The 20,534-nt window shown below is 46.7% G+C and overlaps 2 protein-coding genes across 6 annotated transcripts; both read right to left on the reverse strand.

Moving 5' to 3' along the window:
- Positions 1–1,823: 1,823 nt before the first annotated feature.
- Aurkaip1 (aurora kinase A interacting protein 1) lies at positions 1,824–3,304 on the reverse strand. Of its 2 annotated transcripts, none has more exons than XM_048417227.2 (4): positions 3,150–3,304; positions 2,801–2,885; positions 2,091–2,527; positions 1,824–1,995 (listed from the first exon to the last, which is right to left on the reverse strand). In XM_048417227.2, the coding sequence occupies exons 2-4, from the start codon at positions 2,850–2,852 to the stop codon at positions 1,894–1,896; spliced, it is 591 nt and encodes a 196-aa protein (XP_048273184.1). In that variant the 5' UTR covers positions 2,853–2,885; positions 3,150–3,304; the 3' UTR covers positions 1,824–1,893. The 2 variants fall into 2 exon arrangements, with proteins under 2 accessions (XP_048273184.1, XP_085546329.1); XM_085690203.2 differs by having other exon boundaries at positions 3,159–3,228.
- Positions 3,305–8,546: 5,242 nt separating this feature from the next.
- Ccnl2 (cyclin L2) lies at positions 8,547–19,632 on the reverse strand. 4 transcript variants are annotated; one of them, XM_048417178.3, is made up of 11 exons: positions 19,309–19,625; positions 18,844–18,918; positions 18,521–18,630; positions 15,859–15,979; positions 14,789–14,853; positions 12,425–12,524; positions 11,924–12,028; positions 11,695–11,836; positions 10,455–10,572; positions 10,281–10,373; positions 8,547–9,741 (listed from the first exon to the last, which is right to left on the reverse strand). In XM_048417178.3, the coding sequence occupies exons 1-11, from the start codon at positions 19,588–19,590 to the stop codon at positions 9,387–9,389; spliced, it is 1,566 nt and encodes a 521-aa protein (XP_048273135.1). In that variant the 5' UTR covers positions 19,591–19,625; the 3' UTR covers positions 8,547–9,386. The 4 variants fall into 4 exon arrangements, 3 of the variants coding, with proteins under 3 accessions (XP_048273135.1, XP_048273152.1, XP_048273159.1); XM_048417195.2 differs by lacking the exons at positions 14,789–14,853; positions 15,859–15,979; positions 18,521–18,630; positions 18,844–18,918; positions 19,309–19,625 and adding an exon at positions 14,174–14,300; XR_015002126.2 differs by lacking the exons at positions 8,547–9,741; positions 10,281–10,373; positions 10,455–10,572; positions 11,695–11,836; positions 11,924–12,028 and adding an exon at positions 14,174–14,299 and having other exon boundaries at positions 19,309–19,632.
- Between the last annotated feature and the right edge of the window lie 902 nt (positions 19,633–20,534).

Raw genomic sequence — 20,534 nt, forward strand, 5'->3', positions numbered from 1 at the left:
CACTTCCCTGACAGTGGGAAGTAAAACCCACGGGAAGGTCAGACTTGCTTCAAACAACTGTTCGCTGTTGCACATTGGAGCGTCTGAGTTGGCAGTGCCCTGACCAAAGTCCCTTAGCAGAGCTAGGAATTTATGTATGTGGAGACCCTGCACATTTACTGGTTAGGAGGCACATTAGGTACTCAAATATACTCACTGTGCAGGCATGTGTTGGGGGGTAAAGTCACAAAAGGCCACCCTGAGGTAGCTATTAGCTTTTAGTCTTGGCACAAAGGATAGGATACCCATCATAGGTTAAAGACTACCCTTAGCAACCCTGACCTGGCCGGAATATAAACCCTGACTATGTTAGGAGGGACCAGGTAGATCAGTTAGGAGCAGAACCAAATCACAGGCCTTCTTTCACAGCATCTTCCCAGACAGGGCTATCAGAAAGGGCTATGCATTTCAAAAGGCAGAAGGCAGGGAGGAGGCCTTACAGGAAAGGATGACCACTTGTGGCCTTGGAGGAGCTGCAAAGATAAAATTATAACCCTCAAACTGTCTGCTGAGATCTTGAATGGATAAAGTCTTTCAAACCATGGGCATGGTGGAGATTGGACAGGGCTGACTCACACATTGACACCAGGATAGGCAACAAGAAACCATCCTCAGCACTGATTCTGTGTGGGATTGTGCTGTAGGGTATTCCTGTCTTATAGGAGTCCAGCAATAATTGTCTCTAATCCCCATTCTAACAACCAAAAACATCTCCAGATATGATTCAGGCAATATTAAGAACCACTGCCCAGCTTGGCAGTGGTGGTGCCTGCTTTTAAGCACTTGGGAGGCAGAGGCAGGTGGATCTCTGTGAGTTCGAGGTCAGTCTGGTCTACAAGAGCTAGTTCCAGGACAGCTAGGGCTGTTACACGGAGAAACCCTGTGGTGGTGGTGGTGGTGGTGAACCACTGCCCTTGGGCCAAGCATGGTGCTGCATGGCTTTAACCTCAGTACTCAGGAGCCAGAATCAGATGGATCTCTGAATTTGAGGCCAGCCTGGCCTAGTGAGTCCTAGGACAGCCATTAGAGAGACACCTTTTATCAACACACACACACACCCCAACCAAAAAGTCATTATTCTGTAGAAACCATGAGGTGAAGTAGCCCAGGGCCACTTCTTTACTGACTGACATATTGGGTGGGAGCTAGCAAGGTAACTGAACTACCTGGGTTTCCTTCCTTACAGGCCTCTCTGCTAAGATCTGGAAGCTTAGCTTTAGACAGCAAATCAAAACCCCATTTCTCCTCTAAAAGGAAGTGTGGGGTGAGCCACAGGGCAGCCCTTGGGCAGGGCTGGAAGGAAATACCAGGAGCAGCTGTGGATAGCCAAAATTGCCAGCAGAAGGCAGGGAGCTGCAGGGTTTGATTTGGCCAGAACTGGCTCAAAGAGGGCATGTTCCCCTTCACCAAGGCTCAATCTTGGTGGCCCTGGTCCTAGCACCCCTCTTCCAAACCCCACAGGCGGCCAGATTCAGGAAGACTATCACAGCTGGAATCCTGAAAGAAGCTTTTAGCCAGCTGCTCTGATCTTCCGTCAGGGTCTATGGGATGCCAAGAGTCTGACTACTGCCCCCTTATGGTCACTAGTAAAACAGCTACATTAGAGGATTTTAGCACTCTGTCCAATCACTTTCAATCTTTCAGCAGAGCCCGCAATGCCCTTTTGAGACCATGACTTTTGGAAACCTTTTCACTGATTCACATGTGTTAGGCATTCAATACCAACGGACATTTGGCTTTCAGTATCATCTACCCTAGATTGGTTAACTCTGACGATCGATAGATAGAGTCCTTCCAACGTTTATTATAACGGGTCAGCAGCAGCCAGAGGGCCAGAGGGATGGAACTCCAGACTCATTTATTCTTCATGTAGATCTTTGGGGTCTGCCAGCTCTCAGGGGCTTCCTTCAGGCCTGCCTTTAGCCAGATGCGCTTCAACTCTTTCTCAAACTTGATCTGCGAGGGCAGAGGGGGGAAATCGACACATTATCAGTAAAGCCAGACACTCTTAAACACTGCCAATCAAGGTCCACGGGAGGGGCCATATTCACCTGCTTCCTTTTCAGACGTCCCTCCCGGACTTTACGCCGCTGAAACCGTGTCCTCTTGATCAGCTTACGGTACTTGTGGTGGTTCATCTTCCGTCTTCGGATCTTCAGTACATTTTTGCACTGCATTGGAGTGGCGTCCCTGACGCCCTGCTTGGGTTCTTCCTCCTCCTGGCTGGGGGGACACTTGTGGAATCGGGAGGGAACCACAGTCATTGGGACCCCAACATCCAGTTTGGGCAACAGGTATCTGGCAGTCAGCCAGCTCTCTAGCGGGCTGATGGACATCCTCCTGGGGACCAGGAACTCCTCAAGCTCCAACTGAGCCCCCTTACAAGGAAGGGAGGCGACCCGAGTTAAGCTTGCAAACTGCAAACTGTAAAGGGGTCGAAAAGCATGGCTGCTGGTCACCCCGGAATTAGGCCAGGAACGACGGAAACCTGGGGGAAACAACAGTCGCTACTGGTGAGACCACACCATATTAGAGCACTACTACTACCCAGGCTCGGGTAACATGTACCCCCAAACAGGGGAAACCTGGCCCTTACTCCAGTCTAAAGCTATGATGTACCCCTCATATTACTCCGAAGTTCGCAGGGAAAGTCTGGACAGGATCCTGTTTCCAGCAAGTTAAGACTGCTGAGGGCAAGCTGGGCTGCTCTGATTCTCATCCCCAACCCAGGCGTGGACTCCGTGTCCACGGGGCCTCTTACCTGCCCAGGGAACAGCCCTGACCAGCCGTGAAGTCAGGCGCGCAAGGAACATGGTGAGGGGAGGCCAGGCCACAGATGCTCAGAGCTAGAACACAGGTACCGGCTGAGGTCAAGCGGAGGCGGGGGGCTGTGCCTGTGCCCTCAGCCGCCGCCGACCGGCCAGGCAGCATGCTTCACAGACCCCACCACCCTGGATGCCCCTGATTAGCAATGAGGCATCTTCCAACGCCGCTCTTGGCTAAATTCCTGTCTACTTATCTGCACCAACTTGATCCCCGCAAGCCGTTCACCCCACTGCTTATGCTCGGGCACCCGAACCCACAGCGCGGGATGGAACCGACGAACGCACCGAACACACCAAGGGCAGCAGCTACCCGCGGGCTCCCATCTCTGCAGCTCTTTCAAACTTCCGACCCGCAGACCCAACCCCGGAAGTTACTGCCGACCATAGTGCCATGGACCGTAAGGACTTCCGGTGCGTAAACTGGGGACGGGTTCCGCCCCAGCGCGATCCAACCCGGCGCCCTCTGGCGCCCGACTCGGCGTCGACATGTTTTCCGGGCGCTCCAAGCAAGCAATCCCTCCGCCCCAGTTCGCCAGCAGCACGTCAGTTCCGGGCAAGAAAGGGCAAGAAAGGCACCCAACCCCACATCCGTCCGCAATCCCCCTACGGTGTTCTCTGCGCACGCGTGACTTCTAGCAGTGTTTTTGTTGCTTCGTCTCCCCTGGCAGGCAGGACCGCAGAATTGACGTAAGGAAAGGCAGCGACGAAAGCGTTTGGAGCTGCTGTTAGGGCTGGAGATGGTTTAGGAACAGCCCTGTGGCATATGATGGGTGGGGGTCAGATGATGCTCGCAGGGTTTGGTGCTGTTCTGAACATACTGCCTCATCCCTTTAATTTGACAACCACTTCTCCCCACCAATCTCAAGTGAGGTCCTAAATCCTATATGGGCCATTCCTAAACCAAACAAGCACCAATAGTGTACTTTGGTTTTGGGGGGAGGGTAGGGCTCTCACACATTGTTATTTTTCCAGACAGGGTTTCTCTGTGTAACAGACCCCTGGTTGTCCTTGAACTCGCTCTGTAGATCGGACTGGGGGTTTCTCTGTGTAACAGACCCCTGGTTGTCCTGGAACTCGCTCTGTAGACGGGGCTGACCTCACAGAGCTCCGCCTGCCTCTGCTTCCTGTTAGCTCACACGTTTACTTTTTACCCAAAAACCTAAAGCAGCCTCTGTGGAATATGGGTGCTGCTTCCTCACCCAGAAAGGCTGGTTGGCCCTGATGGACAGGGGCACCCACTTTAGGAAAGGCCTGTGTAAGACTCAAGAACTCGGGGGCTGGAGAGCACTGACTGCTCTTCCAGAGGTCCTGAGTTCAATTCCCAACAACCACATGGTGGCTCACAGCCATCTATAATGAGATATGGCGCCCTCTTCTGTCATGCAAGCATACATGGATGGAATGTTGTATACATAATAAATAAATCTTTAAAAAAAAAAAAGACTCAAGAACTCCTTCATTTGAGGAACTGCTTATGCTTTGCATGAGGGCATTTCTGGGTAATATTAGCAAGAAGTGGCCAAGTGTGTCTTCCCCAGGTACTAACCTAGCTAACAGTGGTAGGAGCATAACCAATGAAGACAGAAAAGGCAGGTTCTAGTCCCAGCTCCGTAACTGAGGTCACGAGGCGATGCCTGAGATAGGAAGGTTTAGTCATGTCTGATGGTGTTGAGGGAGAGGAGGCACACAGCGCACATGTAAAGGTCAGAGGATAACTTTGTCGAGTCCGCTCTCTTCTTCCATCTCTATGTGGATTCCAGGGATCTGATTCAGGTTCTCAGGCTTGTGTGGCAAGCACTTAACCCACGGAGCCATATGCTGCACTAACCCAAACACAAAGGTTTATGAACATCAAGAGTATCTTCAGGTCACAGCTTCTTCCCTGCCTGGGTTTAGCCACAAAAGGCAATATGGTGCCCTCTAGACTCCAACCTTCATCTTGGTGCATCCACGCCTCTAAGGGTCGTTTATCTTCTGCACTCTATCTAATTAGATGAAAATGGAAGACCTAACAAAGGATCCATTAGAGAGGTGATCATGTTGAGAACAATCCAGATAAGGACAGTGCCTCCTAGGGGTCAGGAACCAATAGGTGAAAGGGCAAGATCAATCCGACCATCCTCCTTCCCCAAGCCCAGGAACTAGTCCAATGTCAGATGGCCTTCTGTATATGTGTTGCTCTTACTGGTTAATGAATAAAGCTGTACTGGCCTATGGCGGGGCAGGATATAGCCAGGCTGGAAGAGATCTAGAGAGTAGGCGGAGTCAAGGAGCCGCCAAGAAGCAAGACATAGCAAAACCACAAGCCTAGTGGTGAAATATATAGAAACGGGGTAAGATTGTAAGATGTTAGATGTAACAGTTAGTTAATAAGAAGCCTGAGCTAACACGCTAAACAGCATTGTAATATAGTTTCTGTGTGATTATTCGGGTCTGGGAAACGAACAAGCAGTCTCCGCTTATAAAACTGGCCTTTAATAGTGGTGATGGCGGCAGGTCCAAGCACTCGGGAGGCAGAGGCAGGTGGATCGCTGTGAGTTTGAGGCCAGCCTGGTCTACAGGACAGGCACTAAAGTTACAGAGAAACCATGTCTCAAAACAAAACAAAACAAAACAAAAATACTCTGGTCTTCAGCGAGGCGAGAAATGCCAGACTTTTAAGATCCCTATGCCTCACCAGGTCCCAGGCCAAAACAGAAGGGGCCAGGTCAGAGTAGGACAGCTGCTCGGTCATGGTGGCACTGAAATATGGGTACATATCTGTAAGACTGTACTGCTGGGATGAGCCAACTGGAACTACAAAGATCAATTCTTCACAAAAACCTGAAGAAAAAGCACTGGTGGTATTGAAGTTAAGAGCACCTCTGACTCTTCTATAGGATTTTAGTTTGTTCCCAATACCCAGATCAGGTGGATCACAGTGTGCCTTCAATGCTAGCACTTAGCAAGCAGAGGAAGGTGATCTCTAAGTTCTAGGTCAGCTTGGTCCACGAAGCAAAACCCTGTCTAAAAGAAAAATCACTAATAGAATATTTTGAGGGAGGGTGTATGTGTTTGTTTTCTTTTAGAGGACAGAGGAGATTTAAGAATGTGGCCAAAGGCAGGCCCACAGTAGGCCTGCCTGTATTACAGCGGTTAAGAGCACTGACTGCTCTTCCAGAGGATCCAGGTTCGATTCCCAGAACCCATATGGCAGCTCACAAGTATCTGTAACTCAAGTTCTAGGGTACCCGGTACCCATGGCAATATATCAAAGCACTGTAGTCAGAGACTGCTCATTTGTTTCCTGAACACCCAGACCCAAATAGTCACACAGAAACTATACTGTTTGGCCTATTAGCTCAGGCTTCTTATCAACTAACTCTTACATCTTAAATGAATCCATTTCTATAAATCTGTGTATCACCACGAGGCTGTGGCCTACTGGTAAGTTTCCAGTGGGTGGAGCATCACCAACTCTGCCTTCTCTTTATATATCTTTTCCAGCCTGGCTACATTCTGCCCTGCCATAGGCCAAAGTACTTTTTTTTTTTTTTTATTAACCAATGGTAATAAAACACATTCACAGCATACAGAGGGGAATTCCACATCAAAGCACATAAAGTTAAATTAGAAAAATTAAAAAGTAAAACAAACCAAAAAAACGAGCCCTAGTATGGGGCGCAGAAGCCTCAGCCTATATCTTTTTTTGGTGGGTAAGGACAGGGTTCAAGATAGGTTTTTTTTTTGGGGGGGGTGGGGGGTTTAGAGACAGGGTTTCTCTGTAGCTTTGGAGTCTGTCCTGGAACTAGCTCTAGTAGACCAGGCTGGCCTCGAACTCACAGAGATCCACCTGCCTCTGCCTCCTGAGTGCTGGGATTAAAGGTGTGTACCACCACTGCCCAGCTAAGATAGGGTTTTTTTTTTTTTTTTTAGCCTCGACTGTCTTGGAATTAGCTCTGTAGATCAGGCTGGCCTCAAACTCACAGAGATCTGCCTGTCTCTGTCTCCTAAGTGCTGGGACTAAAGGCATGTGCCACCACTGTCAGGCTAGAACCCCCCCCCTTTAAAAAAAAAAGATTTATTTATTTCTTATGCATACAGCGTTCTGAATGCCTGTATGCCAGAAGAGGGCACCAGATCTTATTTATAGGTACCTGGGAGGTACCATGTGGTTGCTGGAAATTGAACTCATGACCTCTGGAAGAATAGCTAGTGCTCTTAACCTCTGAGCCACCTCTCCAGCCCTAGAAACCCCTTCTTAATTAAACTTAAGGGAAATATTCTAAAACAAAACATACTATTATGTGGTTTTTCTTACTATTATGTAAGATCTAAATGTTACTCAAATATTATACATGATGAAAAAGCTGTATAGTGTCTTCTGCATCAAATAAAGTGACCACTCTGCACAACAGCATCACTGTGCCTGAACCACAGGACTTTTTTTTTTTTTTTAACTCTTTTAAGTAGAGGCGGGTCAATGAGAACAGGAGAATTCTGGGTCCTCCCCAGTCCTGTCCAGACATAGAAGAAGCAAGATGTGACCTGTCCTGGTGAATAAGGCACTGAGCCACATGGCTAACATAGATAAGAATAATGGGCCAATCAGTTTACAACTAAAAAAATAAAATAAAATACTCTTTTAAGATTTATTTATTTATTATGTATATAGTGCTTTGCCTGCACATATGTCTGCAGGCCAGAAGAGGGCACCAGATCTCATTACAGACGTTTGTGGTTGCTGGGAATTGAACTCAGGACCTTTGGAAGAACAGTCAGTGCTCTTAACAACTGAGCCATCTCTCAGTCACAAACCACAGGATTCTTGATGAAGAGTATATGAACAAGGCAAACAGTGGTTTCTGTACCCTATGTCACATGGATTCCCTTAGAGCAGTGATTCTTAACCTTCTTAATGCTTCCTAAATTCCCTTTAATACAATTTCTCACATTATGGTGACCCCCAATACCAATCAAAACTATTTTTATTGCTACTCCAATGGTCTTGGGTGACCCCTGTGAAAGGGTCATTTCACCCCAAGGGGTCGCAACCAAGAGGTTGAGAATCACTGCCTTAGAGGGAGGGAAGGGTTGATCATACCACCCTCAGATAGGGGCTACCAGGATAAACTGTTTCCTCTTGCCAAGGGCCCACAAATACCTTGCTGAACTTGTACTGGTCTCAATGGTCACCATGACCTGGGAGCCACTGCAGTAGAGTTGACCCACATGCTACTTGTGAAGTGACAGGGAACCAGGAAGCTGGCCTGAGCAGGATTTGATTAGCCAACAATGCTACTCAGACAAAGTATATGCAGGCTACCAGGATGGACTGAAGTTCTGGCTGAGGGTAGAGTAGTCTATGTGGAACAGGCCCATACTTGTCTCTAGGAGCTAGTCTAAGGAAGTGACCCCTGGCAAGAGCCAGTATATTTTGATAGACAATATTCATCCAAACAATAAATAGGCCTGCTCATCTTACCTGTCCCACTGTCCATAGAGGTTCAGATCTCAGCTCTGAACCCAAGATACCTATTCTTGTTTGTCCCTGTACCTAAACACAAACTGTAAGCTATGATACACCATGACCCTAGCCTGAAGCCCTTCAGCTGTACACTGATGTCATATCTCCCCTCCTGGTACACTCCAGAACACAGCCTTTCATCTCTAAGGGCAGATGGTTTCAGGAAGGCACGGAACTTAATACAAAATCCAATCCTTTAATGAGAACTGGGAGCAAAGATCAGGGACATACAGTCACATTTTCCCTAGAACAGCTAAGCTGGCAGTGCACAGCTGCACACACACTCCCACCACTCCTGAGTCCACAGCCACCCCAGGCCTGCATATAAGAAAACAAGCAGAATAACAGCCCACAGTCTTACATCCCAAGTGTCCTGAGAATTGTTTATTCAACCTCATAAAATTTCTCTAGAGCTGGTGGCCTGCACTCAGCATTGCACAGATAAAAATATATGACTTTCAACACAGACCTAAATACCTTCACATTTTAAAAATCAGAATTCTCTATACAAGTGTTAAGCTAACAGAATTCAAATTCTGAGTTTTCATATGTAGCTTTCACTTGTATTAAGCACATGTTTATTTACAACGCGAATAGAGAATAAGGGGGCTATTAAGGCCATTTTCTCATTGTGAAACACTGGAAAATATGTACACAAGTATAACCTAATATAGGCAAACATGTGAAAAATCATCTTTCTTGGCTTTACGTAATTGAGTATCGGTTTAGGAGTGAAGCGACAGCTCATCAATAGCACCAAGCCACGCCAATGGGGACGAGTGCCTTTGCTGTTTGATCATCCAGTTACCTGAAGATCTGCAGCTGGGTGCACCTTCAACTGGGACAGATGTGCAGCACTCCCCAGGCCAGCCTGAAGGGCACCTGCTCGCTGTCCAGTTAAATTCACCTCAAGGTCCAATTGAAAACACTTCCAAAAAACATCATGCTACAAAGGCCACTGAAGCCAAGGTGTGCCCAACAGGGAGGGACCAAGGGCAGCCACCAGGAAATCCATCTCACCTCCGATGTCTGCCGTGTCCATGGTGGTCCCGCTCATAGCGATGGCCTGTGCGCTCATATGACCTTGAGCGCTCCCGTCTTTGATCTCTATAGTAATGACTTTTCTTTTTGTATTTTCCGGAATTGTCTGTCCGCTCTCGTGACCGGCTTCGAGAACGAGAGGAGCTCCGGCTACGAGACTTGTGTGGCTTCTGGGTGAGGTACTTGCAGTCCTTTGATTTCCGGGAGGTCCTCACTTCTGAGCCTTTGTAGGGAACACCACGGTGTACCTGCCTTGGAGGAGAGTCACTGCGGCTCCGAGAACGACTCTGTGACTTGGACCCACCTGAGGTAGAGCCACTATCACTTTTCCTGTGAAGAGAAAAACATGCTATGATGTAGCCCCTATCCTAGCCAAGCCCAAACAAAGCAGAGGAGCTGGCAAAGGGGCTCATTTTGTTTTGTTTCATTTTTTGAAACAGGCTTTCTCTGTGTACCCTGGCTATCTTGTCTTGCAGACCACTCTGTAGACCAAGTTGGCCTCAAACTCACGTATGTGACTGCCTCTTTCTCCCAAAGGCTGGGATTAAAGGCATGTACCACTACCACTTGGCCACAAAGAATCTTAAATTCAGAGACAGAAGAACCACATCAGGTTAGGAGCACCTGTCCCACTGGGTGTGATGGCACACTCCTGTAATGCCCAAACTTGGGAGGCAGTCTGCTTTACAGAGCAAGTTCCAGGACAGCTAGGGTTACACAGAAAAGAAACCCTGCCTCTAACAAAGTAATAATAATAATAATAATAAGAGCCAGTGTCTACATTATTGCAAGAGACATCTATATGTGCCCTCCTACCACCCTAAGAAAACACCAGGTTAGAGTCTCATGGGTAAGCCCCAGGCACACACCTTCTCTTCGGAGAAGCAGACCTGGACGGGGATCTTGAGTAGCTCTGTTCACGGCTCCTGCTTTGACTGCGACTCTCGTGCCCCTTGGGCAAGCTGCACATAGGAGCACAGTAGTTAGAGACCTGCAATATCTTTAGCCTCCAATGTCTACTTAGGCAGACACGAGCATCTTACCCATTCACAGGGCTGTCTGCCTTGGCTTTCTTTGAGCCCTCCACTTTCCGTTTGACGTTCTTCACAGAGAGAGGGGAAGACTTGTTTCCTTTACCTTCTTTGGGGGATTCTACTGAACCTAACAAGAAATTAAAACCATAATGAGAAATTTCTTCAATAAGAAATATACTAGAGCCAGGTAGTAGTAGTGGTGCACACCTTAAATCCCAGCCCTTGGAAGGCAGATCTCTGTGAGTTCAAGGCCAACCTGGTCTATAAGAGCTAGTTCCAAGATAGCTAGCACTGTTACACAGAGAAAACAGAAAGAAAGAAAGAAAGAAAGAAAGAAAGGAAGGAAGGAAGGAAGGAAGGAAGGAAGGAAGGAAGGAAGGAAGAAAAAGAGAAAAAAAAAAGAAATATACTAGACTAGTTTCAGGATAGGCTCCAAAGCTATATTAAAAAATCCTATCTCGAAACACAAAAGTCAAAATAAATATACTAGGCAAAGCAAGACAAGACCATTTGTAACTAACTAACTACCCTGGAGCCCAGAATGAAAATACACACACAAGACACAGTTAGGCCCTCTGTTCAGACCTATTTTGCCCAGGGACCAGGGAATGAGTACCATATTCTTTGTTCTAACAATATAATCATAAACTCTAAATTTAAAAATTTAGCTGGGTGGGGCATGCCTTTAATCCTAGTACTCAGGAGATAGGGCAGCCTGGTCCACAAAGTTTGTTTCAGAACAGCTGGACAGTCAGAGCTGTTATAGAGAAACTGTGTGTGTGTGTGTGTGAGAGAGAGAGAGAGAGAACAAGCCAATTTGGTAGATATGGTTAAAAAAAAAGAAAAACGAATTAAAAACAAACAAACAAACAGCATTTCAGAAAGGCTGTCCACATTTCTTTCTTTTTATTTTACTTTTGGTTCTTTTAGACAGGGTCTCTATTTATAGTTTTGGAGCCTGTCCTGGAACTCGCTCTGTAAATCAGGCTGGCTCTGTCTCCTGAGTGCTGGGATTGAAGGTGTGTGCCACCACTTTCCGGACATATCTGTTACTAGAAAACAATCCTTGGGGCCACTCTGACTTATTTTAAGGATCACTAACAGATTGCTAGGGATTCCAGTGCCAGAGTACTGCTGAGATAAGCTGCAATCAACTCAAGGAGATATATCACAGGTAATGCCATATATCCCCAAACCAAAATTCAGGTTACAAACCGCTCCTTGTGAGGAATAAATTCTCAACACTCACCGAGTTTGGAGGCAGGTGAGAACCCTGCAGCACTCTCCGGAACTGGAGCACTTCCTGGTAGTAGCCCCCTCGCTCGTGCCTTGGCCTCTTCGATAGCATGCTTTCTCTTCTCCACCTCATTTTCTAGGTGTGTCAAATCAACCTGAAAAGGCAGAATCATCCATCCATTCAGAACCAAATGCTTCTGGCTAAACACAAGCAATTAATCCATACAAAAACACAGAGGAACCTTTTTCCGTGTATAAAGCTGCAGGATTTTAAAGCAGATTTCTTGAATTTCTTCTTCAGATGCTCCAAACAAAAGAAACCAATGCGGACGATTGGGTAAAGGGATCTGTGAACACAGAAGTTATCATGTCACTTGCTACCCTTAAGAACTCCAAGGACAGGTATGGTGGTGCATACCCACACCTTTAATCCTACCACTCAGGAGCAGAGAATGGAACTCTATTAGTTTGAAGACAGCCCTATCTCAAAAAACAAAAACAAAAAAAACAAAACCAAACAAACACACACACAAACAAACAAAAAAACCCAAAACCACTACTACCACCCTCATCAAAATCTTGTCAAGGCCAACAAGGTTCCAAGGGTAACACCTGAAATGGTCAGCCAGTTTACCAAGAAACCCTGCTGCAAATGAACCTAGTTTGACAAACACATTAACATTTACCAGAGGCTGGAGAAAGTTCTAGAGTCTAGAGTAAAACCCAGAGAGCTGCATACTTACCTCCAGTGTCCGGGCAGCGAGGTAGATACAGGCACAAGCAATGCTCTCAGGCTGGAACCGCACGAAGACATCTGTGCGAAGGCTGTCATTCATGTAGTTCCTGAAAACAAGACCAGAAGACTGTAGTGCTGTGGGCACTGTGCCACCACCTGCCACCAAAGGTTGATATTCCTAAGGATTCTGCACTAGGGCTGAGCTGGGTACTCTGGAAATCTCCAGAGATATCTGGGGCATTCTGAATACATGAAAGAAAGAAATCAATGGGGAAAAAAGCTGGCTGAATGTCAAACAATACGTGTTGCTATGAACGAGAACCGACTTTAACTTTACTTTTCCTTCTATATCTGGCCTGCTATCATGCAAAGCACAATGCTTAGAAAGAAAATGCTACTTGGTAGTTAAAATGTAGTTGATTAAAGAAATCTAAATGTTCAAAATCCATAGTGCAGAGAAACATGCAAACTCAAATGAGCAGGCTGAGCATGAGCCTCGAAACAGCGAGACAAGCTGTCCTGTGTTCCTTTTCTTCAGGCAGCACTTGTGGCCCGGTCCTTCTCCAGATGACTGAGCCACAGCTCCAGTGAGGGAGTCCACTTGGAAGAGGGAAAGGCCCTTGGGTGCAGTTCAGATGCATGGGCACATCATGCAGAGGAGGTCAACACCCAAGGGAATCCTCTTCTCGGTCTTTATCAAAGAACGTTTCCAAACTGTCCCATTTCAACAAGGAGTCTTAAAATGAACATTCATAAAAATCAGACAAAAGCAACAAAACACTAAAAGTGGCAACAAAGTACACTTAAAAATGCTCTAATACTTTATAAAATACATGTAAGTACAAAACTTCACATTTCTAGAAAAGTTAAAGTTCTTTAAAAATTGGCTAGTTTTTTACATTTTCTTTATATATTCCTTTAAAATTTATAGATTATAACAAAATGGTATACTAGCTTTATCAACATTGCAAAAACAATGAGAAAACATGTGAAGAGGTTATATTATACACTGCCCAACATATCCAATAATGGTACAGCATACCCTAACGCCAGGTTAAATCATGAGATTTAACTGCCCCACCCAGTACCTTTGTCCTAAAACCTTAGAGAAAGTAACATTCAAATCCATTCTGACATTTTAAACAATAAATTCTACAGCTGGCCCTGGAAGCATTAACTCTACACATCAGAAGTCAGAAAGATAGCTGCACTATCCATCTCTCAGGAGCCATTCTGTGGCTAAACAGCATAAACATTAACAAATATCACAAATAACTTTATTACTGATAAGAAATTTTTAGTATTCAAATATATTAACCCATTATTTTAAGTTCTAAAAACAAATGAAATCCTTTAAATGTTTAATGTAAACTTAATGCTACATTAGAAATAAATTACAACAGTTTAACTTAAAGATGCATACCTTTACTGGAATAAATCCTACTTAAGCTGCTGAAAAGAGCAACTGTAGGACTTAGGAGAAATAATGACAAGATTCAGTAACAGCCTGAATTTCCACCATGCCAATTTGTCACTTCAGTTTTTACCGCTTTCTGTACATATTTTTTTTTTTTTTTAAAAGGTATTGCATCTTTATTGTACAGGTACAGCAGTTTTAAAAGAACAAAATTCAAGTCAAGACAATTATCAACTCTAATTGATACAATTACCAAGCACGACAGGATTAACAAGAAGCACAATCGTCAGAGAACCACAAGCAGCAGTCGGCCATGACTATACTATCAGGTACGCATACCACCAGTCTAGAGCCAGCCTTCGGTGGAGAGCCTGCACTGGATTGGCTGAAGACGGCCGCTGTCCCTGCACCAAAGCGCTTGGACAGCAGAGGAGAAGTCTTAGTCACTTACCCTCAGAGGCTACCCTTTGATTGAAAGAGTACAGAAAAGAAAAGTCAAAATAGGTTCTCTATAAAGCATGTCATAGCACCAGACAATTCAGTCAGCAATATGACCCCTATAGACTTAATTCTGTAGGGAAAATACCCCAATACCTAACTGTTACTTCATTCAGGCTTCATTCTAGCATATGCCTGCTAAAACCAACCCGGGACTGCATCAAAAGCCTTTCCCTTCCCTCAATTCCCTGGAAACAATACCACTGATTCTGTGGTTGGCAAACCCCAGAAGGAAGCTCACTGACTACTCTCACAGGGTGGGAGCATTGGAAATACAAGGGCAGGGGTAGATGGGCCACCTACCGTTAAGTCTGTCCCTGTCATTTTGGGGGAGGCACTGAGACAATTCCAGACCATAACCAAGTCATGGGATGACAACCCACTGCCCAGGTGCCTCAAGTAATACATTCCTGAACTGCCCTTGCTGGTCTCATAAAACAAGGAAAATCAACTCACCATGCAGTCTGGACCAGGTGTTGATTACGCTCACACTCTAACACCTGAAGGTACATAACGATTATCTGGAAGATATGGGTCAGTCAGTTATTAACAAAAACTTGGAGAGCACGGAACTCAGATCTTGGTGTCCATGCAGCAAAAGAACCTCAAGCTATACCCCAGGGAGCTCCTGGTGATGTCCAGCAGACAGCTCAATTTTTGGGATGTGCTTGCTACGTGCTTTTATAGTTGGGCAGAGTGCATATGTGAAGACCAATCTGCACCTGTGGCATTGTTTTCCATGCGGCTCATTTTCATTCTTGCTGACAATACCTTTCCACCAGTGAGATTTGCCTGCACTACACATCCCTGTACCCCAGTAGCCAACTTGCACAAAACATGAAAATACATTAAACACATTAAGAAAAACACTTAAAATATTTAGTTGAGAATTTATCAAGAATCTAATGTCAGAAACTCAAATAAGCAAGAGCAGATGACAAGGCCAGAGAAGTAAACATGAACTTTTGCTACCCAAGTGCCAAAATTACAGTGTGCTCTACTGCACTCAGCTAAGCCTGAGGCTTTCAAGTTTCAGTTTAGCTACACTAGATAAGACACTCATGAGACATTCTAATAAACTCATTTCTGAGCACATATTATAGACTACTTGGTTCATTTTGAAATAAAAGAATTCAGAATTCTTCTGTTCTTCCAAAGGAGATATTAAAGCTATTTCTAAAGTAACTTTTTTAAAAAAAGATGTATTTATTATTATGTATACAGTATTCCATCTGCATATCAGAAGGCACCAGATCTCATTACAGATGGTTGTGAGCCATGTGGTTGCTGGGAATTGAACTCAGGACCCTGGAAGAGCAGAGTGCTCTTAATCGCTGGCGCCATCTCTCCAGATCCTCCAAAGTAACTTTTAAAAGTTAGCTCTTAAGGGTGAAGGAGAAAGCTCAATCAGTAAAGCGCCTGCCTCACAATCCCTAGAATCCATATAAGAATGTTGGGTGTGGAGCACACAGAGGAAGTCAGCTGAAGCATGGCTTAGGTGGCTGCAGGTGCCAAGCCAAACCTACCTTGTGAGGATGCTTCACATGGACACAGAAGCCCAGCTCCTTGAGAACGCGTCTCTCTGCCTTTATAATCTGGTTTTTTAAATTAACATACTCTTGATCCAGCACTAGAGGCACAGGTTTCCTGCAAAGACAAAGCAAAATTCTTCCAGATTCCACCAAGTGATAACCACTACAGTACCGGAAGTCTATAGATTCACTTCAGCAAAGTCGCACAACAGTCCTCCAACCTCAATTCTAACCTATATATTCTTTATTTTTTGTTCACCAGATAGAAAGACCCTACATACACTTTATTACTAACCTGCCCCTTGCCTCTACACATAAATAGTATTCTAGTATTTCAACACACCTCTTGAATATGGTGGAGGATCTCAGGATCTCTGCACAAGGGCTATATACCACGTCAGATTCAAGAAAAAAGATCAACCTTTCTGGTTGGATAGGAAATTACAGAACCAATAAAGCACAATAAAGTCGCCCCTCAGTATACACTGGAGCTGGTTCCATGACTACTTTCACCTACTCTAATACCTATGAATGCTCAAGTTTCTTATACAAAATGGTATATCCCCACAGCACTTACAGTCTCCACATGTTTCAAATCACTTGGGTACTTAATGCTACCTAGTACAATAGAAATGCTATACACATATAGTCACAGTACTGTTCTAAGGAATAGTGACAATAAAGTCTATACAAGTTCAGCACCGACACTAATTCCACTCCCTGCATCCCAAGAATTTCAATTCAAGGCTGGTTGAACTCTTGAGTGAGAAAGCTGCAGATATAGATGACAGACTATTGAAAAAGAGACCAGATTGTAGCTGGATGTGGCGGTGTATGCCTGTGATCACAGAGACAGGTGGATCTCTGAGAGTTGAGACCAGTCAGGTCTACAGAGAAACCCTGTCTCAAAAACTCAAACCAAACCAAACCAAGCAAAAAACAAAAGAGACCAGGTTGTGTTTTAAAGGGTTTCTGTTAAGCTGGGCATGGTGGTACATTTCCCTAATCCCAGCACTCTGGGGACAGAGACAGGCCACCTGAGCGAGGCCAGCCTGGTCTGGCCAAGCCAACTAAGGCTACACAGTAAGACTCTGGTTTAGGGCTGGAGAGATGGCTCAGTGGTTAAGAGTATTGCAATTCCCGACAACCACATGGTGGCTCACAACCATCTGTAATGAGGTCTGGTGCCCTCTTCTGGCCTGTAGGCATACACACAGACAAAATACTGTATACATAATAAATAAATATTTAAAATAAAAAAAGACTCTGGTTTAGAAAACAGCAGAATGAAACAAAAACTAAAGGGCTTCTGTGAACAAGAACAGGAAGTCTGGGGTATGGTCCACAACTGGGGACAATGGTTTCCAGTGCTTTGTGGGGATGCTTGCTTGCTTGCTTGCTTGCTTGCTTGCTTTAGATTCTTTCTTTCTTTCTTTCTTTCTTTCTTTCTTTCTTTCTTTCTTTCTTCCCTCCCTCCCTCCTTCCTTCCTTCCTTCCTTCCCCTCCTCCCTCCCTCCCTCCCTCCCTCCCTCCCTCCCCTTAATTTCATACAGTTGCCTCCCTCTACATCTACCATGTGGGACCTGGGCATCAAATCCTGGTCCTCAGGCTTGGCAGCAGGCTCATTTACCCACCAAAGCATCTCATCAACCCTGTGTATATATTCTTTAAAATTTATACTGTTTGTTTGGTTTATGGGTTGTGCCTGTGGAGAACAAACAACTTGTGGAAGTCAATTCTCTCCTACCATGCTGATCTCAGAGCTGAATTCAGGTTGTCGGGCTTGGTGACAAGAACCTACTGAGCCATCTTACTACTGCTTTTGGGTTCTACCTATTTTTGAGACAGGATCTTCTTATGTTTTGTGTTCTTTTGTGATAAGGTCTTACATATTCCAGGCTGGATTTAAATTCATTATGTAGCTGACAACAGACCGTGAACTTCTGATTCTATTTCCAACTCTTACTCACCAGGATTTGTTCCAAGGGTGGGCTGGGTTTTGTTTGTTGTTTTTCTAGACAGGGTTTCTCTGTGTAGCCCAGACTGTCTTGCAACCAGTTCTGTAGACCAGGCTGACCTCAAACTCAAGACATCATCCTGCCTCTGCCTCCTGAGTGCCAGGATTAAAGGTGTGCACCACCATGGCCAGTTCCCCATGGGTGCTTTAAAAAGCAGTACTTGGAGACAAGCATGCTCATGTAATCTGAACATAAGGGGAGACTGGGAAGAATTGCTGAGAGGAGAACCCAGCCGCACCTACATTTCCAGGCCATTTACAGCTACACGGCAAGGTCAGATATCAAAAAAGACCATCCCAAGGGGCAGTTCTGCTAGAACTTAGGAAGGATATAACCGGTTTCTGGCAAGGAGGCCAGGAATGCTGACAAACACAGCACAATGCTGGGACAGCTCCCTTAACGAAGAATCACCAGCTTAGACACTGTCAGCTCGGAGGGTGAGATCCACTGGTCTGGGGCTTGGTGGTTCTGAGTAAAGAACCACAGAGCAGACAGGACAACAGGGTTGTGGTGAGCAGGGCTAGAACAGCCAGTTATCCTATCACTGTGCTCCCCCACCACTGCCCCCGATAGTATGGGGCGCTCAGGAACAAATGAGTGTAACAGACAGACATTTGACAGCTCTAGAAAGGACTTACTTTTTCTCTCTGAGATGCCGAAGGCGATGGAATACATTGATGACATCCCTGATTCGTCTTGGAGCCTCTTCTATTTTGGAAGCCAGGTGAACACAAGCCATGGACACATGCTGAAACGTACATTGGGACACGGGTGTTTTTCCCCAACCTGAGGACCTTCCGGGGCGTTAAAAACTATTAGGAGCAAACAGAAGGTACAGAGACAGCCTCCAGGGAGAACGGTATAAAGTTTGTAGGACAGTATTCAGTTCACTAAGTAAGTGGGCACAACAAGCTAGGTTTCCTCCCAATCCATTTCTCTGATAAAACAGAGAGAAGCCTACCTCCATGGAATGTTTCACGAAGGACTTCGTGTAAAAGAACCGCTGAAACAACACCTGCCCTGTAGCCATGGCCACCTAGGGATGGAGAAGATTCCATCACTTTTGAATGCAGAACTCAAACCTGTCCCATCTGAAGTGTCCAGTGTAGTTCCCCCAGGACAAATACCCACAGGACAGATTCCACTTCCCCAGAGCACTTCTGTCTCGCGGGGCGGTCCTGGGGTTTGTAAAAGGGCCTTGGCCCGAGGGCGTGGGGGAGGGGAAGCCCGGGCACGGGCCGCACTCGGAGCCGGTCAGCGGCCAGGTCGGAGGCACGGACTCGGGATTACGTTAAGACTGCGGTGCGGGTCGGGCTCCGACCTCGGGAAGGGTCCGGGACGAGGGCCAAGCCGACAACAAAGGCCGGGCCGGCACTCTCGACCGACGGCGGACGGTTACCCACCACGCTCGCGGCCGCGCCCTTACCTGCGGCAGGCGGAGCAGGATGCCGGCTGCCTGGATGAGCTCGCAGCCCACCACGCGGAGGCCGGTCTCCGTGTCGCTATCGAGACCGCTCGACATGGACGGCGTGAAGCGCAGCTTGTCGTCGGGCAGCAGGCAGTTCTCCAGGGTGATGAGCACGCCCGAGTAGAGCCTGTCACCGATCAGCACCCCCTGCGACCCTGGGGTGGCTCCCCCCGAGCCGGAAGACCCGGCCGCCAACGCGGGGGCCGCCAGCACCGAAGCCCCGGCCGCCGCCGTCGCCATTTTGTGCCGCCGATTCTTTTTCGGGTCCTTCCCGGAGGGCGGCTCCTCGCGACCAGACCGGCCGTCCCGCCTCAGCCTCCGCCCATTGGCTGTGCGTCAGCGCCGCCTCGTCCCCATTGGCCGCACGGCCTGTTCCTCTGTATCGCGTCAGCCGCTGACGCCGGAAGTGGCCTCGGGTGGGGCTGCTCGTTACCCACTCGGCTCCGCGGCCTGGGCGGACTCGGAAGCGGTCGGTCCGGAAGAGATTGCGATGCTGCTACCGCGGGAACCGGGATTCTAGAAGGGAATCTTTCCGTGGGGACTGGGGCAGGACGGCTTCGTCCCCACAATTGCACGCGCACAGCATCACAGCGCGGTTTAGCCCAGGGTCTTTAGTTCTCAACCCTTCCTGCTGGCCTCTGCTCGGCTACAGCTGCGGGTGGATCTGGCCGCATCGAAAGTGCAGGTTAAGGAACTGGAAAGATAGGCTTGCTTAGCTGTTGAGAGCACTGGCTGCGAGGATGAGACTGATGTGGTGAAGGGGACAGTAAATGGTGTCACCCACACAAGTGCTGGAAAACGATCAACTGGAAACTAGATCAGGAGCAGCAGCCCCTCTCCATGGCCAGGGCATCCCAGAACAGCAACATGGATCCCTGCCTACAGAGCCCTCTGAACCAGCCATTAACAGCAAAACTACACGATGACACCTCTGCATAGAAGGTCATGGTGACAGCCCCCAGGCAGTGATGTGTGGCCTTTGGGCTGGTGGAAATATCCTCTCCTCTGGTAGGTGACTTGCTTCTGGCCCAGACAGGGTAAAACACTTGAACTCTTCTTGCACTAAAAACATAGAATCGCATGTAGTAGAGAGCTTAAAAAATTAAAGGCCATGCTTACAGTTCAAAATGAAGCATTAAGCTGCACAGCGTTGTGAAGTGATTAGTTTCCCTTTCAACAAACCT

The sequence above is a fragment of the Myodes glareolus genome, chromosome 6 (genome assembly GCF_982192425.1).
Source record: "Myodes glareolus chromosome 6, mMyoGla1.1, whole genome shotgun sequence".
NCBI classification, from domain to species: Eukaryota; Metazoa; Chordata; class Mammalia; order Rodentia; family Cricetidae; genus Myodes; species Myodes glareolus.

Coding starts and splice junctions, on each gene's coding strand:
- Aurkaip1 (XM_048417227.2), bottom strand. CDS start 2,852: ATGTTCCTTGCGCGCCTGACTTCACGGCTGGTCAGGGCTGTTCCCTGG. Junction 2,528..2,800: donor CAGGGCTGTTCCCTGGGCAG/GTAAGAGGCCCC, acceptor TGTTTCCCCCAG/GTTTCCGTCGTTCCTGGCCT. Junction 1,996..2,090: donor GACGTCTGAAAAGGAAGCAG/GTGAATATGGCC, acceptor CTGCCCTCGCAG/ATCAAGTTTGAGAAAGAGTT.
- Ccnl2 (XM_048417178.3), bottom strand. CDS start 19,590: ATGGCGACGGCGGCGGCCGGGGCTTCGGTGCTGGCGGCCCCCGCGTTG. Junction 10,573..11,694: donor CTCACCTGCCTCCAAACTCG/GTGAGTGTTGAG, acceptor ATTTCTTGTTAG/GTTCAGTAGAATCCCCCAAA. Junction 9,742..10,280: donor TCTGCTTCTCCGAAGAGAAG/GTGTGTGCCTGG, acceptor TTCTCTTCACAG/GAAAAGTGATAGTGGCTCTA.